Consider the following 21,550-nt stretch of genomic DNA (forward strand, 5'->3'; position numbering starts at 1 on the left):
GAGGTGGAAGATTACGTGACCGTCCCTCTGCTCTCGTGAAATCCGAGTTGGGACGTACCAGACACTGCTGAAGCTGGTGTCCTCCTTGACCACAATAGGGACAGAGCCCAAGCTGTTTCCGTCTATGTCGTTCAGCCGCAGGGAGGCATGTGACCTCTACCTCCACGGGGTCAGGCTCTGATACAGAGTGGTCAATGAGGGAGGGAGAGAAGTGATGAGGGTACTGACATTATTCCCAAAGTAGGTTTTCCAAACAGATGGCAATCACAATGAGTGCGTCCAAGGAGAGGTTGTCATCTCGCCATGCCAGTTCCATTTGGACCTCCTCGCGCAGTCCTCTTCTGAATAGCATACGGAGCGTCGGCTCATTCCATCCACTGGATACTGCTACAGTCCTGAAGGTGAGTGCATACTCGGCAGCAGTCTGGTCATCCTGCCTTCGTTGGAATAAGTGTTCACACCCTCTCTGCCCTCCAGTGGATGATCAAAGATACCTCTGAACAGAGCCATGAACCCCCCATACGAACCCCCAGTTCCTCCTCTCCTTTCTCCCAGACGGCTGTAGCCCATTTCAATACCCGCCCAGTCAGCAGAGAAATAACAATGGCAACCTTGGACCTCTCAGTATGGGAGCTCCCATCTGGTGAGCAAAATAGAGGGATAATTGGAGTAGGAAGATCTGGCACTTAGATGGGGTTCTGTTATATTTATCCAGGAGGGACAGACAGGCATCGCTGACCTGGGTGGGACTACTGAGTGGACTGGTGCTACCTCACTAGGTTGACTGGTGGCACAGTCCTCCTCTAGATGAAGGCAACGCCGCTTGGGCATGTTCGAGACGTTGAAGGCGGCAAAGAACCTCTTCCACAGCCTTCCCCGGTTGCGTGAGTAGGTATCCCTGTTCGTCAACCGTCTGGGAGATGTCCTGATTATCTGCCTCTTCCATTTGTTGAGGATGTATTCTGTAACGTATACGCTGGGAGTCGGGAAGCAAGTGCAGGTAATGAGTTTAATAATAAACAAACAATACAAGAACCACGAGTGGCGTATAGACATGAAACACGTAGTAAATACTGCCTGGGGAATGGAACTAAGGAAGTGACAGATATAGGGGAGGTATTCTGTGAAGTGACAGAGTCCAGGTGGGAATCATGATGAGACACAGGTGCGCGTAATGGTGGATACTAGGTGTGCCTAACGATGGTTGCCAGAGCCGGTGGTTAGTAAACCGGCAACATCAAATGCATGGAGGAGCGGGAGTAGACGTGACAGCACCATAAATCTAGAGAATGCCACACTTTAATGACAAAGTTTGATGTCAAAATTTTCCCACAAGAAGGACTGCTGCGCCACCTTCCTGTTCAAGTGAGTACAGAACAAGGTGAGTCCAAAAATGCATTGTATGCTACTGTATGATGATGTAATATGCCAGGTAGATATGTATACTGTAGCTTAGAAAGTAATACTGTGTATGTTGTGTAGTAAGCTGTAAGTAACCCATATGTCTCACCCTAATAATTTGGTCCCTTTCCCCCTCTTAACATAGCCTACAGTTCTGGCTTGGTGTACAGGGAGAATACTGTAAGAATGGCCCATGTTCTGAATTCTGTCGCTGTACATTTCAAAAGTGCTGAACAAATAATTTTATTGACTACGTCCGTCCTAGCTCGCTCATTAATGTCGTAATCGAAATTACGGATTGCTTCTAATCTGCTCGACATTCCCTTATGCCATAGTTTGTACCTCTCAATTGTCAGTAGAAACCACATTTGTTTAAGCAAGTTGTCACTATCATCGTAATGATGAGACCAAGGCGCAGCGTGCATAGAGTTCCACATAATTTTAATACAGAGAAACTCACTAAACAAAACAATAAAGAACAGGCAGGCAACTAAACAAGATCCCACAAACACAAAAGGGAAATGGCTACATAAATATGATACCCAATCAGAGACAACGATAAACAGCTGTCTCTGATTGGGAACCATATCAGGCCAACATAGACATACAAAAAACCCTAGATGACCCACCCTAGACACTATCACGCCCCAACCAACACAGAGAAAAAACAGCTCACTATGGTCAGGGCGTGACACAAGTCAGCCATAGCTCCCAAGTGGCGCAGCGGTCTAAGGCTCTGCATCTCAGTGCCAGAGGGGTCACTACAGACACCCTGGTTCAAATCCAGGCTGTATCACAACTGGCTGTGATTGGGAGTCCCATAGGGCAGAGCACAATTGGTCCAGTGTTATCTGGGTTTGGCTGGTGTAGGCTGTCATTGTAAATAATAATTGTTTCTTAACAGACTTGCCTAGTTAAATAAAGGTTCAATTTAATGACTAAAATAACAACTATGTTTTTTAAAAGGCAGTAGATGAGGCTGAAATAACTGCTTTGCTGCCAGATAAGTATCTGCCAGGAGTAGCGGTGGTAAGGATTCACTCCATGGTGCTGAAAAGAAAGCTTTTCTGTTGGGACAGTTCTATGTAGGCCCTAATAGTTTGTGGGCACCATTTGTCACAATTATAGTGCAGTTAATGTATTATTTAGTGTTGTGTAGTGGCTTTGCTGGCATGCATCTACTTTAAAATGGAGTTAGGCTCAATGGTGCTGCCAATGCTGTCACAAAAGCTGTAATGGAACAGATACAAAGATGAGTCCTCTATCTCGCTGGCCTGTTGTTTTCAATCGTATCTGCACTCTCATTGGCTAGAATGGTCCCACCTGATCTCGCCTCCTCCCGCCTGCCTGCCATCTTTGAGGCCATGTATTTCCTTTGTTAGAGCGGTCACATGTATATCTTGTCAATATAATAGACAATCTTTGGCGCTACATCACAAGGTTATGCGCTCCTCCCCCTCAGAGCAGTGCTAGACAGAACTTTGTGGAATAATACAGACCTACGGAAAAAATGAACGTGTCACAGCAAAACATTACTTTATTCAAAAGGCCTGATGTGAGATATTCCATATACACAGAGTGTACAAAACATTAAGATATTGAGTTGCACTCCCTTTTGCCCTCAGAGCAGCCTCAATTCTAAAAGGTGTCGAAAGCATTCCACAGGGATGTTGACTAATGCTTCCCACAGTTGTGTCAAGTTGGCTGGATGCCTTTAAGGTGGTGGACCATTCTTGATACACATGGGAAACTGTTGAGCGTGAAAACCCTAACAGCATTGCACTTCTTGACTTCTTGACTCAAACCGGTGCGCCTGGCACCTACTACCATACCCAGTTCAAAGGCACTTAAATATTTAGTCTTGCCCATTCACCCTCTGGATGGCACACATACACAATCCATGTCTCAAGGCTTAAAGATCCTTCTTTAACCTGTCTCTTCCACTTCATCTAAGTGGATTTAACAAGTTACATCAATAAGGGACCATAGCTTTCACCTGGTCAGTCTGTGTTCCTAATGTTTTGTACACTCAGTGTACATTCTACGTGATCAATTTGGGGTTTACAAATGAACCTTTTCTGAGATCTCTGCCAAGAAAGGAGGAAAGAATCAGCCTGTGGGCTTACTGCACATGCAAAAATACACACACACACATCAACATCTGTGTGAGGCTATTTGCCTTCTTTTTCTGGAAGTCATCAAGATGGAAGTCTTATTTTTGCGGGGGTAGGGGTCACCTGGAGGTCAATTCTGACATAAGCTGTATACCAAGATGGTGGATAATTGAAAATATTACACTCAGGCTTTTTACCATTGAAAGAAATGTTCAGTTCCGGTCTACTTAACTGGGTGTCTCCCATAGACACCAATGCAATAGCAGTTGTGTCTGGTCTATTTAGTTAATTGACTTTCATTCAACCATTAAAAAAAAATTGATGGGGGTGTCTCACATCCTCTTCCATCTCTGTTGTTAAAAACCAAGTGAACACAGTGGATGGAAATAAAAATGCCACTCCCACTTCATGGTCATTGGATGCCGACAGCCCCGCCCATTTCTTCCGTTTGCCTTTAGCCAGACAACTTTGAGCTTTCACGGGCTACAAATGTTTTCCTCTTCTTCCTGCTGCAAAAGTCCAAACCTTAAAAGAATATATATTTTGCCCATGTGACTGTTTTAAACTGCTTATCAAAAACAGTCATGACCAATGTCCACTGTTGAAAATCATACGAGGCTGTACTGACAAACAGTAGAATAAAATTGTCCACTAAAATCAAGATAGACAATAGTCAAAATTCTCATCTTTATCCTTAAGTGTAAAATACAAATAACATTAAACAAACACCTCTTATTCACACAAATAAACTCTACTTAACTTACAAAAAAATCTATATAAAGTGTAGCCGGTTCAGAAGGGAAACATGAGTGTGGTGGCTTCAGCTGATCGCATCAGCGGATATTGCACCAGTTGGATTCCCATTAATACATGCGGTCTATTGAAGTCCACCACTTCTGCACATGCTTCCCCAATGCTGTATGTCACACGCTCTCATGCGCTGATGTCTCTTGCTGCTGTAACTAGCTGTTACTCGCTATGCTTGCTGTTTCTGATATCCCACCACCAGCCCAGCCTCCACCTGTGGGTTCTGTTTCTGATATCCCACCACCAGCCCAGCCTCCACCTGTGGGTTCTGTTTCTGATATCCATCGACCAGCCCAGCCTCCACCTGTGGATTCTGTTTCTTCCATCGGGGGGGGATTTGACATAGCGTAGCGTGCTCACTGCCTATAGTTTTATTATAACATTCATATGACGCTTGGATCTGGCAGTGAGCTACCCTGCAGGACAGAGCTCTAATGCCAAGACAGGCATTGTTATCTTTTCTAATAAATGGTTCACGTGGTGTTTTCTTTCTGAAAATTCTAAATAAAATATCTCAAGAGATTAATTTGTACTGTCTCTGATTTCATGATAGGTAGCTGTTCAGGTGCACCATCAGTCCCATCTCCTGGCCTCCCTGTCCATAGGCCCACACTCAACACAGAGTTTCTCAATCTTCAGTCTCTGGACCTCAATCTGTGGGGTGTATCTGATCAGCAAGTTAGGCAGACTGTAATTAGCTCACACGTTGCAGTTTTCATTAAAAGGCACAAACTGTAAGTCCAATGTACTGTAACAAGTGTTGGCCTGACACTTTGGGAGGACTGTGGGCAGTGAGGGGTATGGGCGTTTGCAAGTGTACCCACCAAATATACACACTCATTGGACTAAAATGGAACTGTCATACATGTTCTTATTTCTGTGTGATTTGTTTCTGGTTGATTGGGTCGTGCCTTGAAGGGAGTAGGTCCATTGCAAGCCAGTCCTTAGTACTATAAAAAGCTTAAGAAACACTGCTTTAAGAAGGGGTTGTGAATGGCTTGATGAGGCCGAGGTCCATGGCCTTGACCAGGCAGGTGCGTGCCACATCGATCACAAGCTGCCTCTTGGGGTTGTCCATTGCTTTGCCAATCACTGTCAGGATCTCCAGGATCTCGCTCTCGATCAGCTTCTTGGCTAGCTCGTTGTCGTCCGAGTTCAGTATGTTGTACACAATCACCAGACCTCTGTGCTGGATCTGGGGCTGGTCATGGAGAATGAGCCTCTGAAGGATCTCCATCCACTGCAAAGTCTGCGGAGTGAACCGAGAAAACACTGGTCAGTCAAAGTGATGAAGTGGATGAGGCCTCACCATACATTTTGAATAAGTATAACTATATAATCAGTGTTGTGATGATACAAATGTATTAAGTAATATATAACAATATTCAGTAGTGTGATTATACATACAGTGCCTTGCGAAAGTATTCGGCCCCCTTGAACTTTGCGACCTTTTGCCACATTTCAGGCTTCAAACATAAAGATATAAAACTGTATTTTTTTGTGAAGAATCAACAGCAAGTGGGACACAATCATGAAGTGGAACGACATTTATTGGATATTTCAAACTTTTTTAACAAATCAAAAACTGAAAAATTGGGCGTGCAAAATTATTCAGCCCCCTTAAGTTTGCTGCGATTACAGCTGTAAGTCGCTTGGGCTATGTCTCTATCAGTTTTGCACATCGAGAGACTGAAATTCTTTCCCATTCCTCCTTGCAAAACAGCTCAAGCTCAGTGAGGTTGGATGGAGAGCATTTGTCAACAGCAGTTTTCAGTTCTTTCCACAGATTCTCGATTGGATTCAGGTCTGGACTTTGACTTGGTCATTCTAACACCTGGATATGTTTATTTTTGAACCATTCCTTTTGTAGATTTTGCTTTATGTTTTGGATCATTGTCTTGTTGGAAGACAAATCTCCATCCCAGACTCCATCAGGTTTTCTTCCAGAATGGTCCTGTATTTGGCTCCATCCATCTTCCCATCAATTTTAACCATCTGATGCTGCCACCACCATGTTTGACAGTGGGGATGGTGTGTACAGGGTGATGAGCTGTGTTGCTTTTACGCCAAACATAACGTTTTGCATTTTTGCCAAAAAGTTCAATTTTGGTTTCATCTGACCAGAGCACCTTCTTCCACATGTTTGGTGTGTCTCCCAGGTGGCTTGTGGCAAACTTTAAACGACACTTTTTATGGATATCTTTAAGAAATGGCTTTCTTCTTGCCACTCTTCCATAAAGGCCAGATTTGTGCAATATACGACTGATTGTTGTCCTATGGACAGAGTCTCCCACCTCAGCTGTAGATCTCTGCAGTTCATCCAGAGTGATCATGGGCCTCTTGGCTGCATCTCTGATCAGTCTTCTCCTTGTATGAGCTGAAAGTTTAGAGGGACGGCCAGGTCTTGGTAGATTTGCAGTGGTCTGATACTCGTTTCATTTCAATATTATCGCTTGCGCAGTGCTCCTTGGGATGTTTAAAGCTTGGGAAATCTTTTTGTATCCAAATCCGGCTTTAAACTTCTTCACAACAGTATCTCGTACCTGCCTGGTGTGTTCCTTGTTCTTCATGATGCTCTCTGCGCTTTTAACGGACCTCTGAGACTATCACAGTGCAGGTGCATTTATACGGAGACTTGATTACACACAGGTGGATTGTATTTATCATCATTAGTCATTTAGGTCAACATTGGATCATTCAGAGATCCTCACTGAACTTCTGGAGAGAGTTTGCTGCACTGAAAGTAAAGGGGCTGAATAAACTGAATAAACCGCCCAATTTTTCAGTTTTTGATTTGTTAAAAAAGTTTGAAATATCCAATAAATGTCGTTCCACTTCATGATTGTGTCCCACTTGTTGTTGATTCTTCACAAAAAAATACAGTTTTATATCTTTATGTTTGAAGCCTGAAATGTGGCAAAAGGTCGCAAAGTTCAAGGGGGCCGAATACTTTCGCAAGGCACTGTATTGATTACGTAGCACATAACTAGTCATTGTTGTCATGATACATACCGACTGTCACAACTATAAATCGATGTTGCGATGATACAGCGTTGTGATTGATTGGGACAATTCGGCAGTTCAAATCAGTTAATATCTTTGCACAGGAACTGCCTTTGGGTCACCCCAAGGTGAGTGTACTAGTGTGAATGCAACCAGACAGACATACCACCAGGGTCATCTTGGTGCACAGTTTCTTCTGGGCGGCAGTGAGCATGGCCAGTGCTCCGGCTGCAGCTCTCTGGAGCTTTTCATCGTCCTCAGCACACATCAGCACCAGCAGCTTCAGCCTATCATTCCCATCCTCCAGGTACCGATCCTGCACCTGAACACACAATGGTGATGTTAGTTACACTGGGTGACACGTTTGTTACCTGCACACACACACACACAACACACTGTATGTGATGACACTGTTCCCTAAGATTGAGGGGTGTCCTCTCACCTCTTTGCACGTCACCAGGTTGCACATGCACTCTGTGGCTGCCTGTCTGATATGATCATGGTCTTCAAACATGTACTGCTCAATCTCAGGGAGAGCCTTCTCTTTCAGGATCTTCACTCTGGAGCCGTGGAGGATGGGAAGTAATAGTTAAGAAACCACGCAAACGTCTCATCTCCTCCACTCAAAACACTCTGGCAGCAACCATCTCATCTCCTCCACTCAAAACACTCTGGCAGCAACCGTCTCATCTCCTCCACTCAAAACTCTCTGGCAGCAACCGTCTCATCTCCTCCACTCAAAACTCTCTGGCAGCAACCGTCTCATCTCCTCCACTCAAAACACTCTGACAGCAACCATCTCATCTCCTCCACTCAAAACGCTCTGACAGCAACAGTGAAAAAACACTAACAACTCTGGAATGTCCCCAGAGCATATCTGAGCTCACAGCTGTTTTCTGCTTAGAGTCATATTTATTTTGACAAACTTATTGAACACTTATCCTCTCACACATCGACTACCTTATAGTGATTGTTGAATAATCTGTAATAGTCTCAGGTGTTTAGTTGGGTTATACATACTGTGGTGTGGTTGGTAAATTAACAGGCCTCACCTCAGTTTGTCGTTGAGACCAGCCAAATTGGTGAGACTCAGAAGTGCCTCGTAGTTCTGCACCCCGTCTCTCTCAGGGTGCAACAGGCTGACCAGAGGACGCACCACCTCATAGATCTGTCAGAGAGAGAGAGATGACAAGGCAGGGTGAGGGAGGTAGGGTAAGAGAGAGAAAGAGAGCAGGAAGCAGAATGAGAAAGAACCCACACCCTCTCCCCCACGTAACAGGAAGTGGTCAGACAGGTTCTTACCCTCTCTCCTGGAAAGGCAATCTCTGGGTTGGACACAGCAGCGATCTTGGCCAGGGCGTGGGAGGCCCTTATTTTCCCTATAGCTGATCCCTCCAGAGCCAATGGGATCAGAGCCTGGGGAACACACAAGAGATCAGAGGTTCAGACAGTCAGAAACCCTCTGGTTAGATAAGAGTAATACATCAAATGTAAGGCTGGCTATAGGAAATAGTGATGATTCTAGAATGGAGGATCTGATGAGTCTGTTGTGTCTGTCACTCACCTTGCCCCCTCCATGGGCACAAATCGTGCCACGGTCTTTGGCATCATCTGCCAAGGCAAGGAACACCCTGCGGATGAAAGCAAACACCATTGATTTCAATCTGATTTGTTCTGCAGCATTGCTTATTGCGTGTACTGACTGTAGGTTGGCTCTGGATAAGAAGCTAAATGTTCAAGCCTAGTACAGTCCCAGGTTGCTCACCTTGCCAGCATCTCTTTGGTCTGGTCAGTCAGGAGAAGGTTGTCAGCCTTCACCATGACAGTGAGAGCTGAGATGACCCCTCCCTTTAGCATCCTCTTCACTCTCTTCTGGATGAAATCCTTCTTGTCCTAAGGGCAGAGAAGCGTGTGTATTGTCAGCACCTCCCCCAGTCAATATACCTAGGACCTCAAAATAGAAATAATAAACTTTGCTAACTGTAGAGAGCAGCATAGTCACATGTATATAGCTTTTATACTAGTTTAGTTTACATTGACTTGGTGTCCAGTTATTTCCTGATATAAATAAGGATGACTTGTTTGGTATTTGTTTTATTGGGATCCCCATTAGCTTTTGTGAAAGCCGCAGCTACTCTTCCTGGGGTCCACACAGAACATGAAACATGACATAATACAGAACATTAATAGACAACAACAGCTCAAGCACAGAACTACATACATTTAATAACGGCACACATAGCCTACACATCAATACATACACACAAACTATCTTGGTCAAATAGGGGAGAGGCGTTGTTACGTGAGGTGTTGCTTTATCTGTTTTTTGAAACCAGGTTCTCTGTTCATTTGAGCAATTTGTGATGGAAGGGAGTTTCATGCAATAATGGCTCTATATAATGTATGCTGTCTTGAATTTGTTCTGCATTTGGGGGCTATGAAAAGACAGCTGGTGGCATGTCTGGTGTGTGTGTGTGTGTGTCAGAGCTGTGCGTAAGTTGCCTCCCCCTGCCTGCTGGACAGACTGTGTCTTTCTCTCATCTTACCTTGGGGTGCTGCTCTGGGACATGCTGCTTGGAGAACTTGGCCAGCTGAACCAGCTCAGGCATGATCTCTTTCTTTTCATAGCTGTTGGTGCAGTTCACCAGGGTACAGGCCACAGCATATAGGATGGTCTTATCTTTAGACTGTATCACAGGGAAACAGGGAAGAGTGAAGTTAGGTACTCTCCTCCAGGTCCCATATTCACCCTTTAATGCCACTATGCTCCGGTCATCTTCTATGAGTTGGGTCTCTGCTCTGTCTTTAATAGTACAGTACCTACCTTGGCCAGTTCAAACATGGCTTTCATAGCAGGCTCGTCCTCAACAAAGTCATCCTTTACATCAGCGTCTTGGGTCAGGTAGGCCAGACCTTCTATAGCCCACTTCCTGGTCTTCGTGTCCATGGCAGAGTTACACAGCCACCTGACACACAGGAAGAGGGTTAACAGGGAACCGGGCTCACAGGAAATGGTCCTACATCTTCAGATTATGACAATGGGAAGCCATTTCTAAATCACACTGTGGGAATATAATATTGTTCTCTCTGCAAACTGAAACACGTCAATATATCAATACAAATAGCACATAATTATCCAGATAAAGAGTCATAATTGTCTGGACTTGGTGTGTAATTAGTCAAGTATAAGGGTACAGATATGTTCACATTCTATTACTCCTGATAGTTGTAGTCCATAATACTTTTTTGTTGTCTGTGATCGACAGTGTCTATGAATACTTCAGTGATATTAAGACCACAAAGTTACATAATGGCAGATAAGCTTTCAAAGCTACCGACTCCAAAAAACAGACTCACTTCCTGCACTGTTTTGCCAGTTTTTCAGTGGAGCCCTCAGCAAACTGCCTCATACTATAGTCATCTCCACCTGCTGAGCCCAGCTTACACAGACCCTGGAGAAAGAGACACACAGACACACACACAAAAGTGAGTTCATGAACTTGGAGGGAAAGTTACACTTAGATCAATCTGAAGAGTCACTGTAACGTTACCAAACATGAAGAACTATCAATGAACCCCTAAAAAGAGCACATTTCTATTCTAAAGTATGGAAATCTACAGCTCACTCACCACCAGCGCACGGATCTTGATCTTCTCGTTCTTGGTCTTCTTGTAGATGTCTTTGAGCAGCGACACGCCGTTGGTGATAATGAAGGAGGCGCGGCTCATCTTTGTCGAGGAGTGGATCAGCGCTTCCACGGCAACCATCTGGTCCACCTCACGCTCAGAGCCGCACAGCGCCACCATCATCTCCATGATGCCCTGGCGACCCACCAGCTGGTTGCCAACCTCAAATGGCCCCTGCAGCAGGCCTGACAGAGCGTTGATGGCGTGGATGTTCCTGTCCATGTCGTTGGGGTCAAACTTGCCTCTGTGGAGAGAGTCAGGGTCAGGGGGAGTAGTGTTAAGGGTAGATGAGGGAGGTGGGGAGAGGTCAGGAATAAATGTTAGTCAGCTGATTTAGTACTCGTCACCATCATCAACTATAGTGCCGTTAGATACTTCCCTCGTTGTAACATTACTCATGAGGCACACGTGCATCACAGATACCTATCAATCTCTGTATGATGTTACTCTGATTAGATATGCTACTCGTATGTTACTGTTATGTTACTAATATGTAACTCACTTGATGTACTCGTCACAGACTTCCCTGTAGTGGTCTCTCTCGGGGTCGCAGCGCAGGTCGTCCCAGAGCTTGTCAAGCAACACGCTGGCGATGAGCTGAGTGTTCTCCGTCATGGGCAGCTGGTCTGGGAGGTCAGGTATCTGGCCACACACCTTCAGTATCTTCTTCAGACCTGGCGGGGGGTTCACAAAGCCAGATGAATGACAACGTCCCGAAATTAAGTTGAACAACAGTGAGGAAGAAAATTTTACTTTGTGAAGAAACAGTCTTGAGAATGTTCATCTCGTCTTTGGTGTCATAAACAATCAGTGTCCCTGTGTAAGAATTTCCATGACAAACATTTGTCAAAGGTCTACTTAGTGTCACAGATCATGATCAAAGCTAACCGGCTCGCTCACCATGGTCGATGGTGAAGAGGCTCTTGGAGTGGTCATGGTCTTTCTTGTCCTTGCGAGGCACGTTCCTGCACAGCAGGTTCAGGGCCTGGTCTCTGCCGTGTCCTGAAACCTTCTTACTGGCAACCATCTCCAGCAGGGCCATCAGGATGCTCTTCAAGTCCTTGCTTGCATCTGCAGGGGAACAGAATAAGTGTCAGACCACTTTTATGAAGCGTTTTTAAAACACAAACAAGTAACTATATAACAAGTAAATAAATATAAAACAGAACAATGTGTTTATATAGCTAATAGATGCTATTCGGAGGCAATTCGCATTGGGTAAAAAAAACCTACATACATGTATATAAATGTAGGGCTTTTGACTGGAACAGGATAGGAATGCAGAAACATAAGTGGATGTCTCACCCAAAACCAGGGCTTCCTCCTTCCCATAAATCCTCCGGTCTCCTCCGGTAAGGGAGTCGTTGATGCACTGGAACAGGTCGGAAGTTGCCAAGGCAATGTCCTCATTGTCGACAGCCATGATGCTGCACAGCTTGTCAATGCCCACCAGGTGGATAATGGCCATGGTCTGTTTAGAGACAAACATACAGGTCAACTGAGTGTACACAAGGGGGACTATGGCTAGACATTACAATAGAAACTTTGAAAAGGATCCATATCTGTCACAAAGGACCAGGAATTGGGAGGATTGGCTCCCCTTCCTATAGAATCCCTTATGCACTGCCCTGTCTTCACCTGCCCCTCACCCGTGCTTTGTGTCCAGTGCACATTCCCGCGAAGGTACGGATAGCGGCCAGGACCATCTCTACTTTTCCGGTCTCAAGCATATCCAGCAGCAGAGGCACTCCGTTGTTCTGGAAGATTCTCTCAGCACCAGCATCTTCTCTGGCCAGAACCACCAGATTGTTAGCAGCCTACATGGGAAGTAAATACTATTCATACTGGCATAAACGTTACACACATTGCATTTGATATCAGATTGTAAAAATATTAAAGACCACAGCATCATGCTTATCACAGTAAGTGGAATCAATGGAACTGATCTCTACTTCAGTGTCATTCAAACCTTTTCCTTCTTGTCCTTGTCCATCTCCTCATCAAGCAGAATGTCAAACATGTTCTGGACCCGTGAGTCTGTGGAGAAGGTTGTCTTCAGCTGTAGACAGAGAGAGCGAGAGAGAGAGAGCATAAGAGAGAGAGAGAGCATAAGAGAGAGCGAGAGCATAAGAGGGAAAGAGAGATGCAGATAAGTACCGTAATGTGTGTTTTTATGTCTTGTTCATAAGTCAAACAAATATTATAATCACATAGTTATCAGTAAGTAAACCAATGGCTTGTGTCTAAATGGTCCCAGTTGGTAGCACACCTTGGCTTGGATCTCCGCCCCCAGCCTCCTGAGGGTCTCCAGGAAGGTCTTGTTTTTGGGCTCGATGGTGGAACACCTCTGGACGTCTTTGAAGGCCATGTCCAGCTTGTCCAGCTTCTCCAGAGCCTGGCAGCGCCGGAACAGGGCTTTGACGTCTGCTGCATCCACGTCAATGGCTGATGGAGAGCAGAGAATAATACAAGTGTCATGGTTGAAGTGAAAATACCACTGTAGTATGAGCATAATCCATGATTTGTCAGTTTATGTTATGGTGAACATGGCAAAGTGTTTATTTCTAAACATTTACTAGATTGTACCGTACCTTTGGAGGCATCAGAGGCTGCATTGGTGTAGCTTTCCTGAGAAAGAAAAAGAGTTCAAAAACATCAGAGGATCAGGAAATCACAACCAGGGATTAATAATTATAAAACGACGCAGTTTTTGCTTGTTGAGGGCCTGTGGTTGAAGTTAGGTGTTTACCTTTTTCAGGAAGCAGGCTGATCTGTTCCTGTAGATGACAGCGAGCACCTTTTTGTCTTTGCACAACTTGGTGGCTTTTGTGTAGCACTCAATGGCCTTGTCCACCTCACCGGCTTGGAAATGCTTGTTTCCCTCATCTTTTAACTGGATTGGATCTGCCATCTCTCCCATCTGGTGAGGAAATGAGAAGTTATAGTTCAACAGTTCCAGGTTACAGTATGACTTGAACATTAAAGCCAATGAATGACTGGTATTCAAAGAGTAAACAGCACATATTTCTGGAACATTACATTACTCTTCGAACACTATAAATTGAACATGTATCTCTATACTTAATAGAGAAACAATACATTTAAAACACATTGCAGACAATTCTGAATCTGGAACAACGCTGTAAAAAAATATACCCACCTGTTCCTGGTAGATTGTACCTTTTACAACCACTTTTACAAACAAACTCACACACATTTAAGTCAAGAAGAATGCCAACAAAAACACCTTGACAAGGTTTCCATTCATTTTGATCTCGGGAAAAATACATATAACCACAGTTCAAAATTCTAAATCAGCATGAGTGATTACACCTCACTGTCCCAAAAATGACAAACAAATATAATATTGTAAGAAAAAATAATACTCTTCTTACCGTTCTCACTACAATGTCTCCTTACCTGAGTCCCCTTTAGCAAATGGCCCAGCACGTTCTCTAACTTTAAATGGCCACTCCTCATGGCTTACTTGGGCATCGTTTTGCACCACAGTGGGGGCCTTACCACTAATACAATCATTCTAATGGACAGCCACTCCACCGCTCCTGATAGACAATCACCATGTCCCCTGTCCTCTGTCCCCTGTCCTAGAGCCCCTGGCAGGCAAGCATGTCACCCAAGACTGTGTACACTCAATACATGTCTCTCAATAGCGCCATATAATTTATACCTTTCAGGATTGTGTGTTCTTCTCTTCTCCTTTTATTTTCACTTGAGTGTCTAGTGTTGAGCTTCACTCCCTGATTGTTTTGCGTTCTATTTTTTTGGTATTAGTGCAACCCCACCCCTCCTTTATACTCATCTCATGAGGTGGGCCAAAACCAGGGTGGGACCATTTAAAAATGGATGGGGGTCTACTCTACACAGAAGAGACACTTCCTGAGAGAACTGTACCCTGAATTCTCACATTTAGCATTGGATGGGTTTGTTAAAATGTCTCATTTATTTGATGACAACATACCAATGCTGAGTCATTAAAATAATTGCATAGTAGTTTATCTTTTTGTTCTCTATTTGTACGTTATGACATGGGTAACCCCCTTGAAACATGGTCTGGCCCTGATATGGTCTATTTAAAGAATAGGTTCGATGACAGCTGAGAACTCACCAGAAAATGCCTGTGCACCTCTAGTGAGGCGGGGGTAGGTGTAGTGGGGGGTCTGGCAGCTCACTGGAAGCTGTAGGAACACACAGAATGACCTGGCACCTTCTAGAACAAGCCTGGGCTAAGGCCGGCCCGGGGACCGTATGCGGCCTGCAACCTGATTCAATATTGCCCATGAAATCATGCTCAAATCACATAAAGAATTTGCAATAGTCAAGTTTTGAAAAACGTATTTGTTATTCAAATTAAAAACCAAATGAATACTCGGCATTCTGTAATGATTTAACTCCCACCGCTTGTGGAACATTTATTTTGAAGGCACGTATAAATAACAACTGCACGAGAACATACAGTGACTGACAAGCTGACACACACGTCAGTTACAAATCGTAGCTAGCTAGAAATTGCGCAAAAATAAGTTTGAAAGATTTCAAAGAAAATGAAAGTAGACAATGAATGTAGGGTGTTCCATCAAGAGTGGACATCGAAATATGTCTTTATTCAGGTATCAGGGAAAGCTGTGTGCTTAGTGTGCAAAGAGAGCATCGCTGTCTTGAAAGACTAAAGTTACAACTTGGCCTGACACTTCTCGACGAAGCATGCAGGGAAATATAGGAATATGCATTCTTAGCAGATGGCAAGTGCATCGAAAGTGTTGCTTTCTCAGCAAGGACTTTTCACAAAAATGCATTCAGCAAACGACGGCTTTGTACTGTCCCACAATATTGCTAAACATAGCAAGCCATTCGCTGAGGGCGAATCCATTAATATAATGTTTAATTGACTGCAGCAATACTTTTCCCCGACAACAAAGAGCGGGTTGAAAATGTTTCGATGTCAAGACGAACAGTGACACGGCATGTTGAGGACATTGCAGAGAATATGGAACAACAGTTGAAATACAAGGTAGAGAATTTCACCTATTTCTCCTTGGCCCTGGATGAGAGCAGTGATGCACGTGACACGGTGTAGTCGATATTCTTACGAGGCATAACCCCAGACTTTGAAATTACAGTTGAGTTTGCTTCAGTGCAGTCAATGAAGTCAATGAAGAACAGAACCACAAGGTCTTTTGAAAAGGATACAAGATCAAGTAGTTGAGCTAAACCAAGATCAGGAAATTATTTTCCTGCATTGCATTATTCATCAGGAGGTACTCTGTAAATGGTTTCTGAAAATGAGCCATATTGTGGAAAGTCACTAAAGTGGTAAACTTCATAAGAGCAAAATCTTTAAACCACAGGCAGTTTGTCTCACTGTTGGAAGAGAGAGTCAGGTGATGCAGATCTCCCCTGCCACACAAACGTGAGATGGCTGAGTTTGGAGAAAGTGCTTAAAAGGGTGTGGGACCTGAAGCCAGGAGATTTCTGAGTTTTTGCAAATGAAAGGAAAATGTGGATTTCCCTCAACTGCAAGATAAAGAGTGGTGGACATCATGGCCCTCATGAATTAACTGAATTCCAAACTACAGGGGAAGGGCCTTTCGTACATCAGATGTACATCCTTGTCAAAGCCTTACATGTAAAATTACATCTCCTGGCCCGCCAAGTAGAAGCCAACAATATCACCCACCTTCCGACACTACTAGTCTGTTCCCTATCAGATGACCAGCGGGAGAAGTGTACATCGCTGCTGCGTGCTTTGAACGGTGAGTTCTCGTCATTTTGAGGATTTCAAAGTGTTGGAAAATGACATGCTGTTGGTTTCCTCTCCTTTTACCTCCAATGTGGATAACGCTCCCAGTGACCTGCAACTTGAGTTTATCGATCTTCAGTCTGATGCAGTGATTGGAGAACTATTCATAACAATATCACTGACGAGGTTCTATTTATCTCTCGATGAACAAAATTTTCCAAAGATTAGGAGTCATGCTCAGAATATGTTTGTACTGTTTGGGTCAACCTATGTATGTGAACAGACATTTTCCGTGATGAAATATAACAAGTCAATGCACAGATCTCTTACTAACTCTCACCTCTCAGCAATCCTGCGCATAGCGACGTCAGAAACTATATCCGACTTCAATGCTCTAGTCAATGCGCTTCAGAGACTTCACTCTTCACACTGATTGAGTAGTTTAAATGTAATGTTAAGCTCTCTCTTTCTTGTGTTTTGTGCATACCCGTTAACAAGAGCTCTGTCCGTGGTTCTGAATGTACAGTTTACTTTTCCCTCCGTGTCGTTCATTGCATGTTTAATAATGAAAATATCTACCAAAAGGAGAACATGGATGTGGTTTATTTCTGTGCATGTTAAAAAAGTAAAATAAGTAGTATATCTGAATGTGATTTACAGTAGATATATCTGTCAACACAGTCATACACAATGTATAATCCTGTAATATGATTCAAAAATATATTCTGTGGCCCTCGATGGAAAATATTTGCCCAGGCCTGTTCTAGAAAGAGAAAGCTCTCGAGTGTGAGTGTGTGTTAGGCATGTTCTACAACTTTCTGGGTCTACTCAAGGGTTACCCCATTCATGGACACCAACTACTTTAGCGCCTATTGACGATAGTATCTTCTGACTCACGGAATTCTGTTAAGAGCCCTGATAGTTGCTCTAAACATTAACACGATTCTCTTGTGGTACTGTTTTGGAAACATAAGGTTGTTTATCTTTCACATCTACTAGAAATAATTTTCAAAAAACAAAAAGGTAAATTGCCACACGAAGTGTAGTTCGTCAACTGGAAGCACACACAGTGTATGGATCTGTGCAAAACTGCTATAGTCAGTGTATCTTTATTTGAAATATTGTTTCTCGCTGACATGAAAGATAAGGAGCATATCAGTATACGTTTTGAAAAATGTTTTGTATTGAAAGCGATGATTGACGTTTCGAAACATTAACACAGCGTCAGAATTGTAGTTTACGCGGAGCCAAATGTAATGGCTGAAAACCTTACATACGGAGAAGGGTTTGAGCGCTACTTGATGGTACTCCTGACTGATCTATTTAGAGCTGTTGTAAGAAACAAATACAGGGAAAAATAGAGACCATGTATAGTACATTCGGAAAGTACTCAGACCCCTTGAATTTCTCCGTTATGGCCTCATCCTATTTTTATTTTTAAATCCCCTCAGCAATCTACACACAATACCCCATAATGACAAAGAAAACAGGTTTAGAATTAATAATACATTTAAAAAAGCAACTTCGGCAACGATTACAGCCTCGAGTCTTCTTGGGTATGACGCAAGAAGCATTGCACACCGGTATTTAGGGCTGAGCGATATGGCCAAAATCTCGTATCCCAATAACGATACATATCATGCATGATATAGCACATTTTCTGTAAATTCAATGAATAAATAGTTTATATAAAATGACCACATGTAAAGGCCTATTTCTTATTGCATTTTGAATTATACTCAACATGTCACGTTCTGACCTTAGTTCTTTTGTTATGTCTATGTTTTAGTATGGTCAGGGCGTGAGTTGGGTGGGTTGTCTATGTTCCTTTTTCTATGTTTTGTGATTTCTGTGTTTGGCCTGGTATGGTTCTCAATCAGAGGCAGCTGTCAATCATTGTCCCTGATTGAGAACCATACTTAGGTAGCCCGGTTTCACTTTTGAGTTGTGGGTGATTGTTTTCCGTGTCAGTGTTTTGTTCCACATGGAACTGTTTCGGTTTTGTTTTTTCACGGTGTCATTTATTGTTTTGTTCAGTGTTCATTATTCTTATTAAAAACCAAGATGAACACTTACCACGCTGTGCTTTGGTCCTCTCCTTCATATGACGACCATTACAGAATCACCTGCCAACCAAGGACCAAGCAGCGGGGTATCAGGAAGCAGGGAGATCTGGACTATGTGACAACTTGGGACGAAATAGAAAGGTGGTCGGTCGACCCAGGGAGAGTGCCAAAGCCCGCCTGGGATTCTCTGGAACAGTGCAAGGACGGATACCGGCGAATGGAGTTGGCACAGCGATCAAGGAAGCCCGAGAGGCAGTCTCCCATCTGTCCTGAGCTGCCGGAGTCTCCCGTCTGTCCTGAGCTGCCGGAGTCTCCCGTCTGTCCTGAGCTGCCGGAGTCTCCCGTCTGTCCTGAGCTGCCGGAGTCTCCCGTCTGTCCTGAGCTGCCGGAGTCTCCTGTCTGTCCTGAGCTGCCGGAGTCTCCCGTCAGTCAGCCAGGAGCTGCCGGAATCGCCTGTCACACCGGCGCTGCCGGAATCGTCCTTCACTCCGGAGCTGCCGGAGTCTCCCGCCTGTCTGGTGCTGCCGGAATCTCTTGTCCATTCGGGACCCGTGGCTTGGGTCCCCAGTCCGAGGTCGGCGGCGAGGGTCGCCGCTCAAAAGGGGCAACGGAGGCAGTTAAAGAGGCGGAGAAAGACTATGGTGGAGTGGGGTCCACGTCCCGCGCCAGAGCCGCCACCGCGGACAGACACCTAGCCATACCCTCCCCTATAGGTTCAGGTTTTGCGGCCAGAGTCCGCACCTTTGGGGGGGGATACTGTCACATTCTGACCTTAGTTCTTTTGTTATGTCTTTGTTTTAGTATGGTCAGGGCGTGAGTTGGGTGGGTTGTCGATGTTCCTTTTTCTATGTTTTGTAATTTCTGTGTTTGGCCTGGTATGGTTCTCAATCAGAGGCAGCTGTCAATCGTTGTCCCTGATTGAGAACCATACTTAGGTAGCCTGGTTTCACTTTTGAGTTGTGGGTGATTATTTTCCGTGTCAGTGTTTTGTTCCACATGGAACTGTTTTGTTTTTTCACGTTGTCATTTATTGTTTTGTTCAGTGTTCATTATTCTTATTAAAAACCAAGATGAACACTTACCACGCTGCGCTTTGGTCCTCTCCTTCATATGACGACCGTTACACAACAAATAAAAAGGTACCTACTCATTTGATTTCTCCTTTTATTTAGAACCGTTGTGCAAATGTTCATATAAGTATGTAACAAAATATGAATGTATGAAATCTAAAAAGGTAAATAGAAAACATTTAAACTATAGTTGCAAACAAAATGTATATATGTGTGCTTGCTGTTTTGCATGTTATTTTGGCATTAATACATGTCACATATCAATTTGGTTCCCTGGGTCGAGTTTTCAAGCCATATCACGAAACCCCTGTTTCTTGACCGTGTAAATTGGGGCCACATCTTTTCAGATGTAAGTTGTAACGGCAGCTGTTATCTCCTTCCATCTTCGTGACTCTTTGCCATATGGTGTGCCGCGGGCAAAAGCCTCTTGCAACGTATGAGTCAGGGTTTGTTTTGAGCACTCGACTGTACTTTTTGGGGGCTCATCCATAGACTCTCGCCGCACTGTTTCACATGATTCTTGCGTAGGTGGTAAAATAGGTTAGTGATGTTTGAGCCTGTTGTTGGGACCGGCCTGAGGCATATTGTGCAGAGGACGGGTTTCTGGTCCGTGTCAGACTTGTCATACCCAAACCACGTCCATGCAACCGAAGTAGCCCCTCTTTAAGGTACGAGCTCCATGTCTCCGTGCTCTGTGTCACATTCACTCTCCTCCATGTTTGTTTGTGTTGCAAATTTCCTTCCATACGGCAAAGCGTCATCCAATTGACCTGTATTTGGAGTTTCTACCATTATTCTCTGCAGATCCTCTCAAGCTCTGTCAGGTTGGATGGGGAGCGTCCCTGCACAGCTATTTTGAGGTTTCTCCAGAGGTGTTTGATTGGGTTCAAGTCCGGGCTCTTGCTGGGCCACTCAAGGGCATTCAGAGACTTGTCCCTAAGCCACTCCTGTGTTGTCTTGGCTGTGTGCTTAGGGTTGTTGTCCTGTTGGAAGGTGAACCTCCGCCCCAGTCTGAGGTCCTGAGCGCTCTGGAGCATGTTTTCATCAAGGCTCTCTGTACTTTGCTCCATTCATCTTTCCCTCGATCCTGACCAGTCTCCCAGTCCCCGCCGCTGAAAAACATCCCCACAGCATGATGCTGCCACCATCCTGCTTCACCGTAGGAATGGTGCCAGGTTTCCTCCAGAAGTGACGCTTGGCATTCAGGCCAAAGAGTTCAATCTTGGTTTCGTCAGACCAGAGTATCTTGTTTCTCATGGTTTGAGAGTCCTTTAGGTGCCTTTTGGCAAACTACAAGTGGGCTGTCATGTACCTTTTACTGAGGAGTAGCTTTCGTGTGGTCATTCTACCATAAAGATGATTGTCCTTCTGGAAGGTTCTCCCATCTCTAGAGGAACTCTGGAGCTCTGTCAGAGTGAACATAGGGTTTTTGGTCACCTCCCTGACAATGTGGCCCTTCTCCCCCGATTGCTCAGTTTGGCTGGGCAGCCAGCTCTAGGAAGAGTCGTGATGGTTCCAAACTTCTTCCATTTAAGATTGAGGGAGGCCTCTGTGTACTTGTGGACCTTCAATGCTGCAGAAATGTTTTGGTACCCCTCCCCAGAGCTGTGCCTCGACACAATCCTGTCTCGGGCCTCTACGTAC

The 21,550-nt window shown here is 44.4% G+C and overlaps 1 protein-coding gene across 3 annotated transcripts; it reads right to left on the reverse strand.

Annotated features, from left to right (window-relative positions):
* Nucleotides 1-2,920: 2,920 nt before the first annotated feature.
* Nucleotides 2,921-13,932, reverse strand: LOC135552044 (protein unc-45 homolog B-like). 3 transcript variants are annotated; one of them, XM_064983541.1, is made up of 19 exons: nt 13,762-13,932; nt 13,604-13,640; nt 13,282-13,457; nt 12,982-13,071; nt 12,662-12,829; nt 12,318-12,483; nt 11,913-12,083; nt 11,515-11,686; nt 10,956-11,256; nt 10,683-10,777; nt 10,150-10,291; nt 9,872-10,012; nt 9,091-9,218; nt 8,890-8,956; nt 8,628-8,741; nt 8,378-8,493; nt 7,768-7,885; nt 7,492-7,647; nt 2,921-5,571 (listed from the first exon to the last, which is right to left on the reverse strand). In XM_064983541.1, exons 1-19 carry the CDS (start codon nt 13,930-13,932, stop codon nt 5,299-5,301), a joined length of 2,802 nt encoding a protein of 933 aa, XP_064839613.1. In that variant the 3' UTR covers nt 2,921-5,298. The 3 variants fall into 3 exon arrangements, with proteins under 3 accessions (XP_064839613.1, XP_064839528.1, XP_064839686.1); XM_064983456.1 differs by having other exon boundaries at nt 10,141-10,291; XM_064983614.1 differs by lacking the exons at nt 10,150-10,291; nt 10,683-10,777.
* Between the last annotated feature and the right edge of the window lie 7,618 nt (nt 13,933-21,550).

Source organism: Oncorhynchus masou, chromosome 1 (assembly GCF_036934945.1).
Source record: "Oncorhynchus masou masou isolate Uvic2021 chromosome 1, UVic_Omas_1.1, whole genome shotgun sequence".
Lineage (NCBI taxonomy): Eukaryota > Metazoa > Chordata > Actinopteri > Salmoniformes > Salmonidae > Oncorhynchus > Oncorhynchus masou.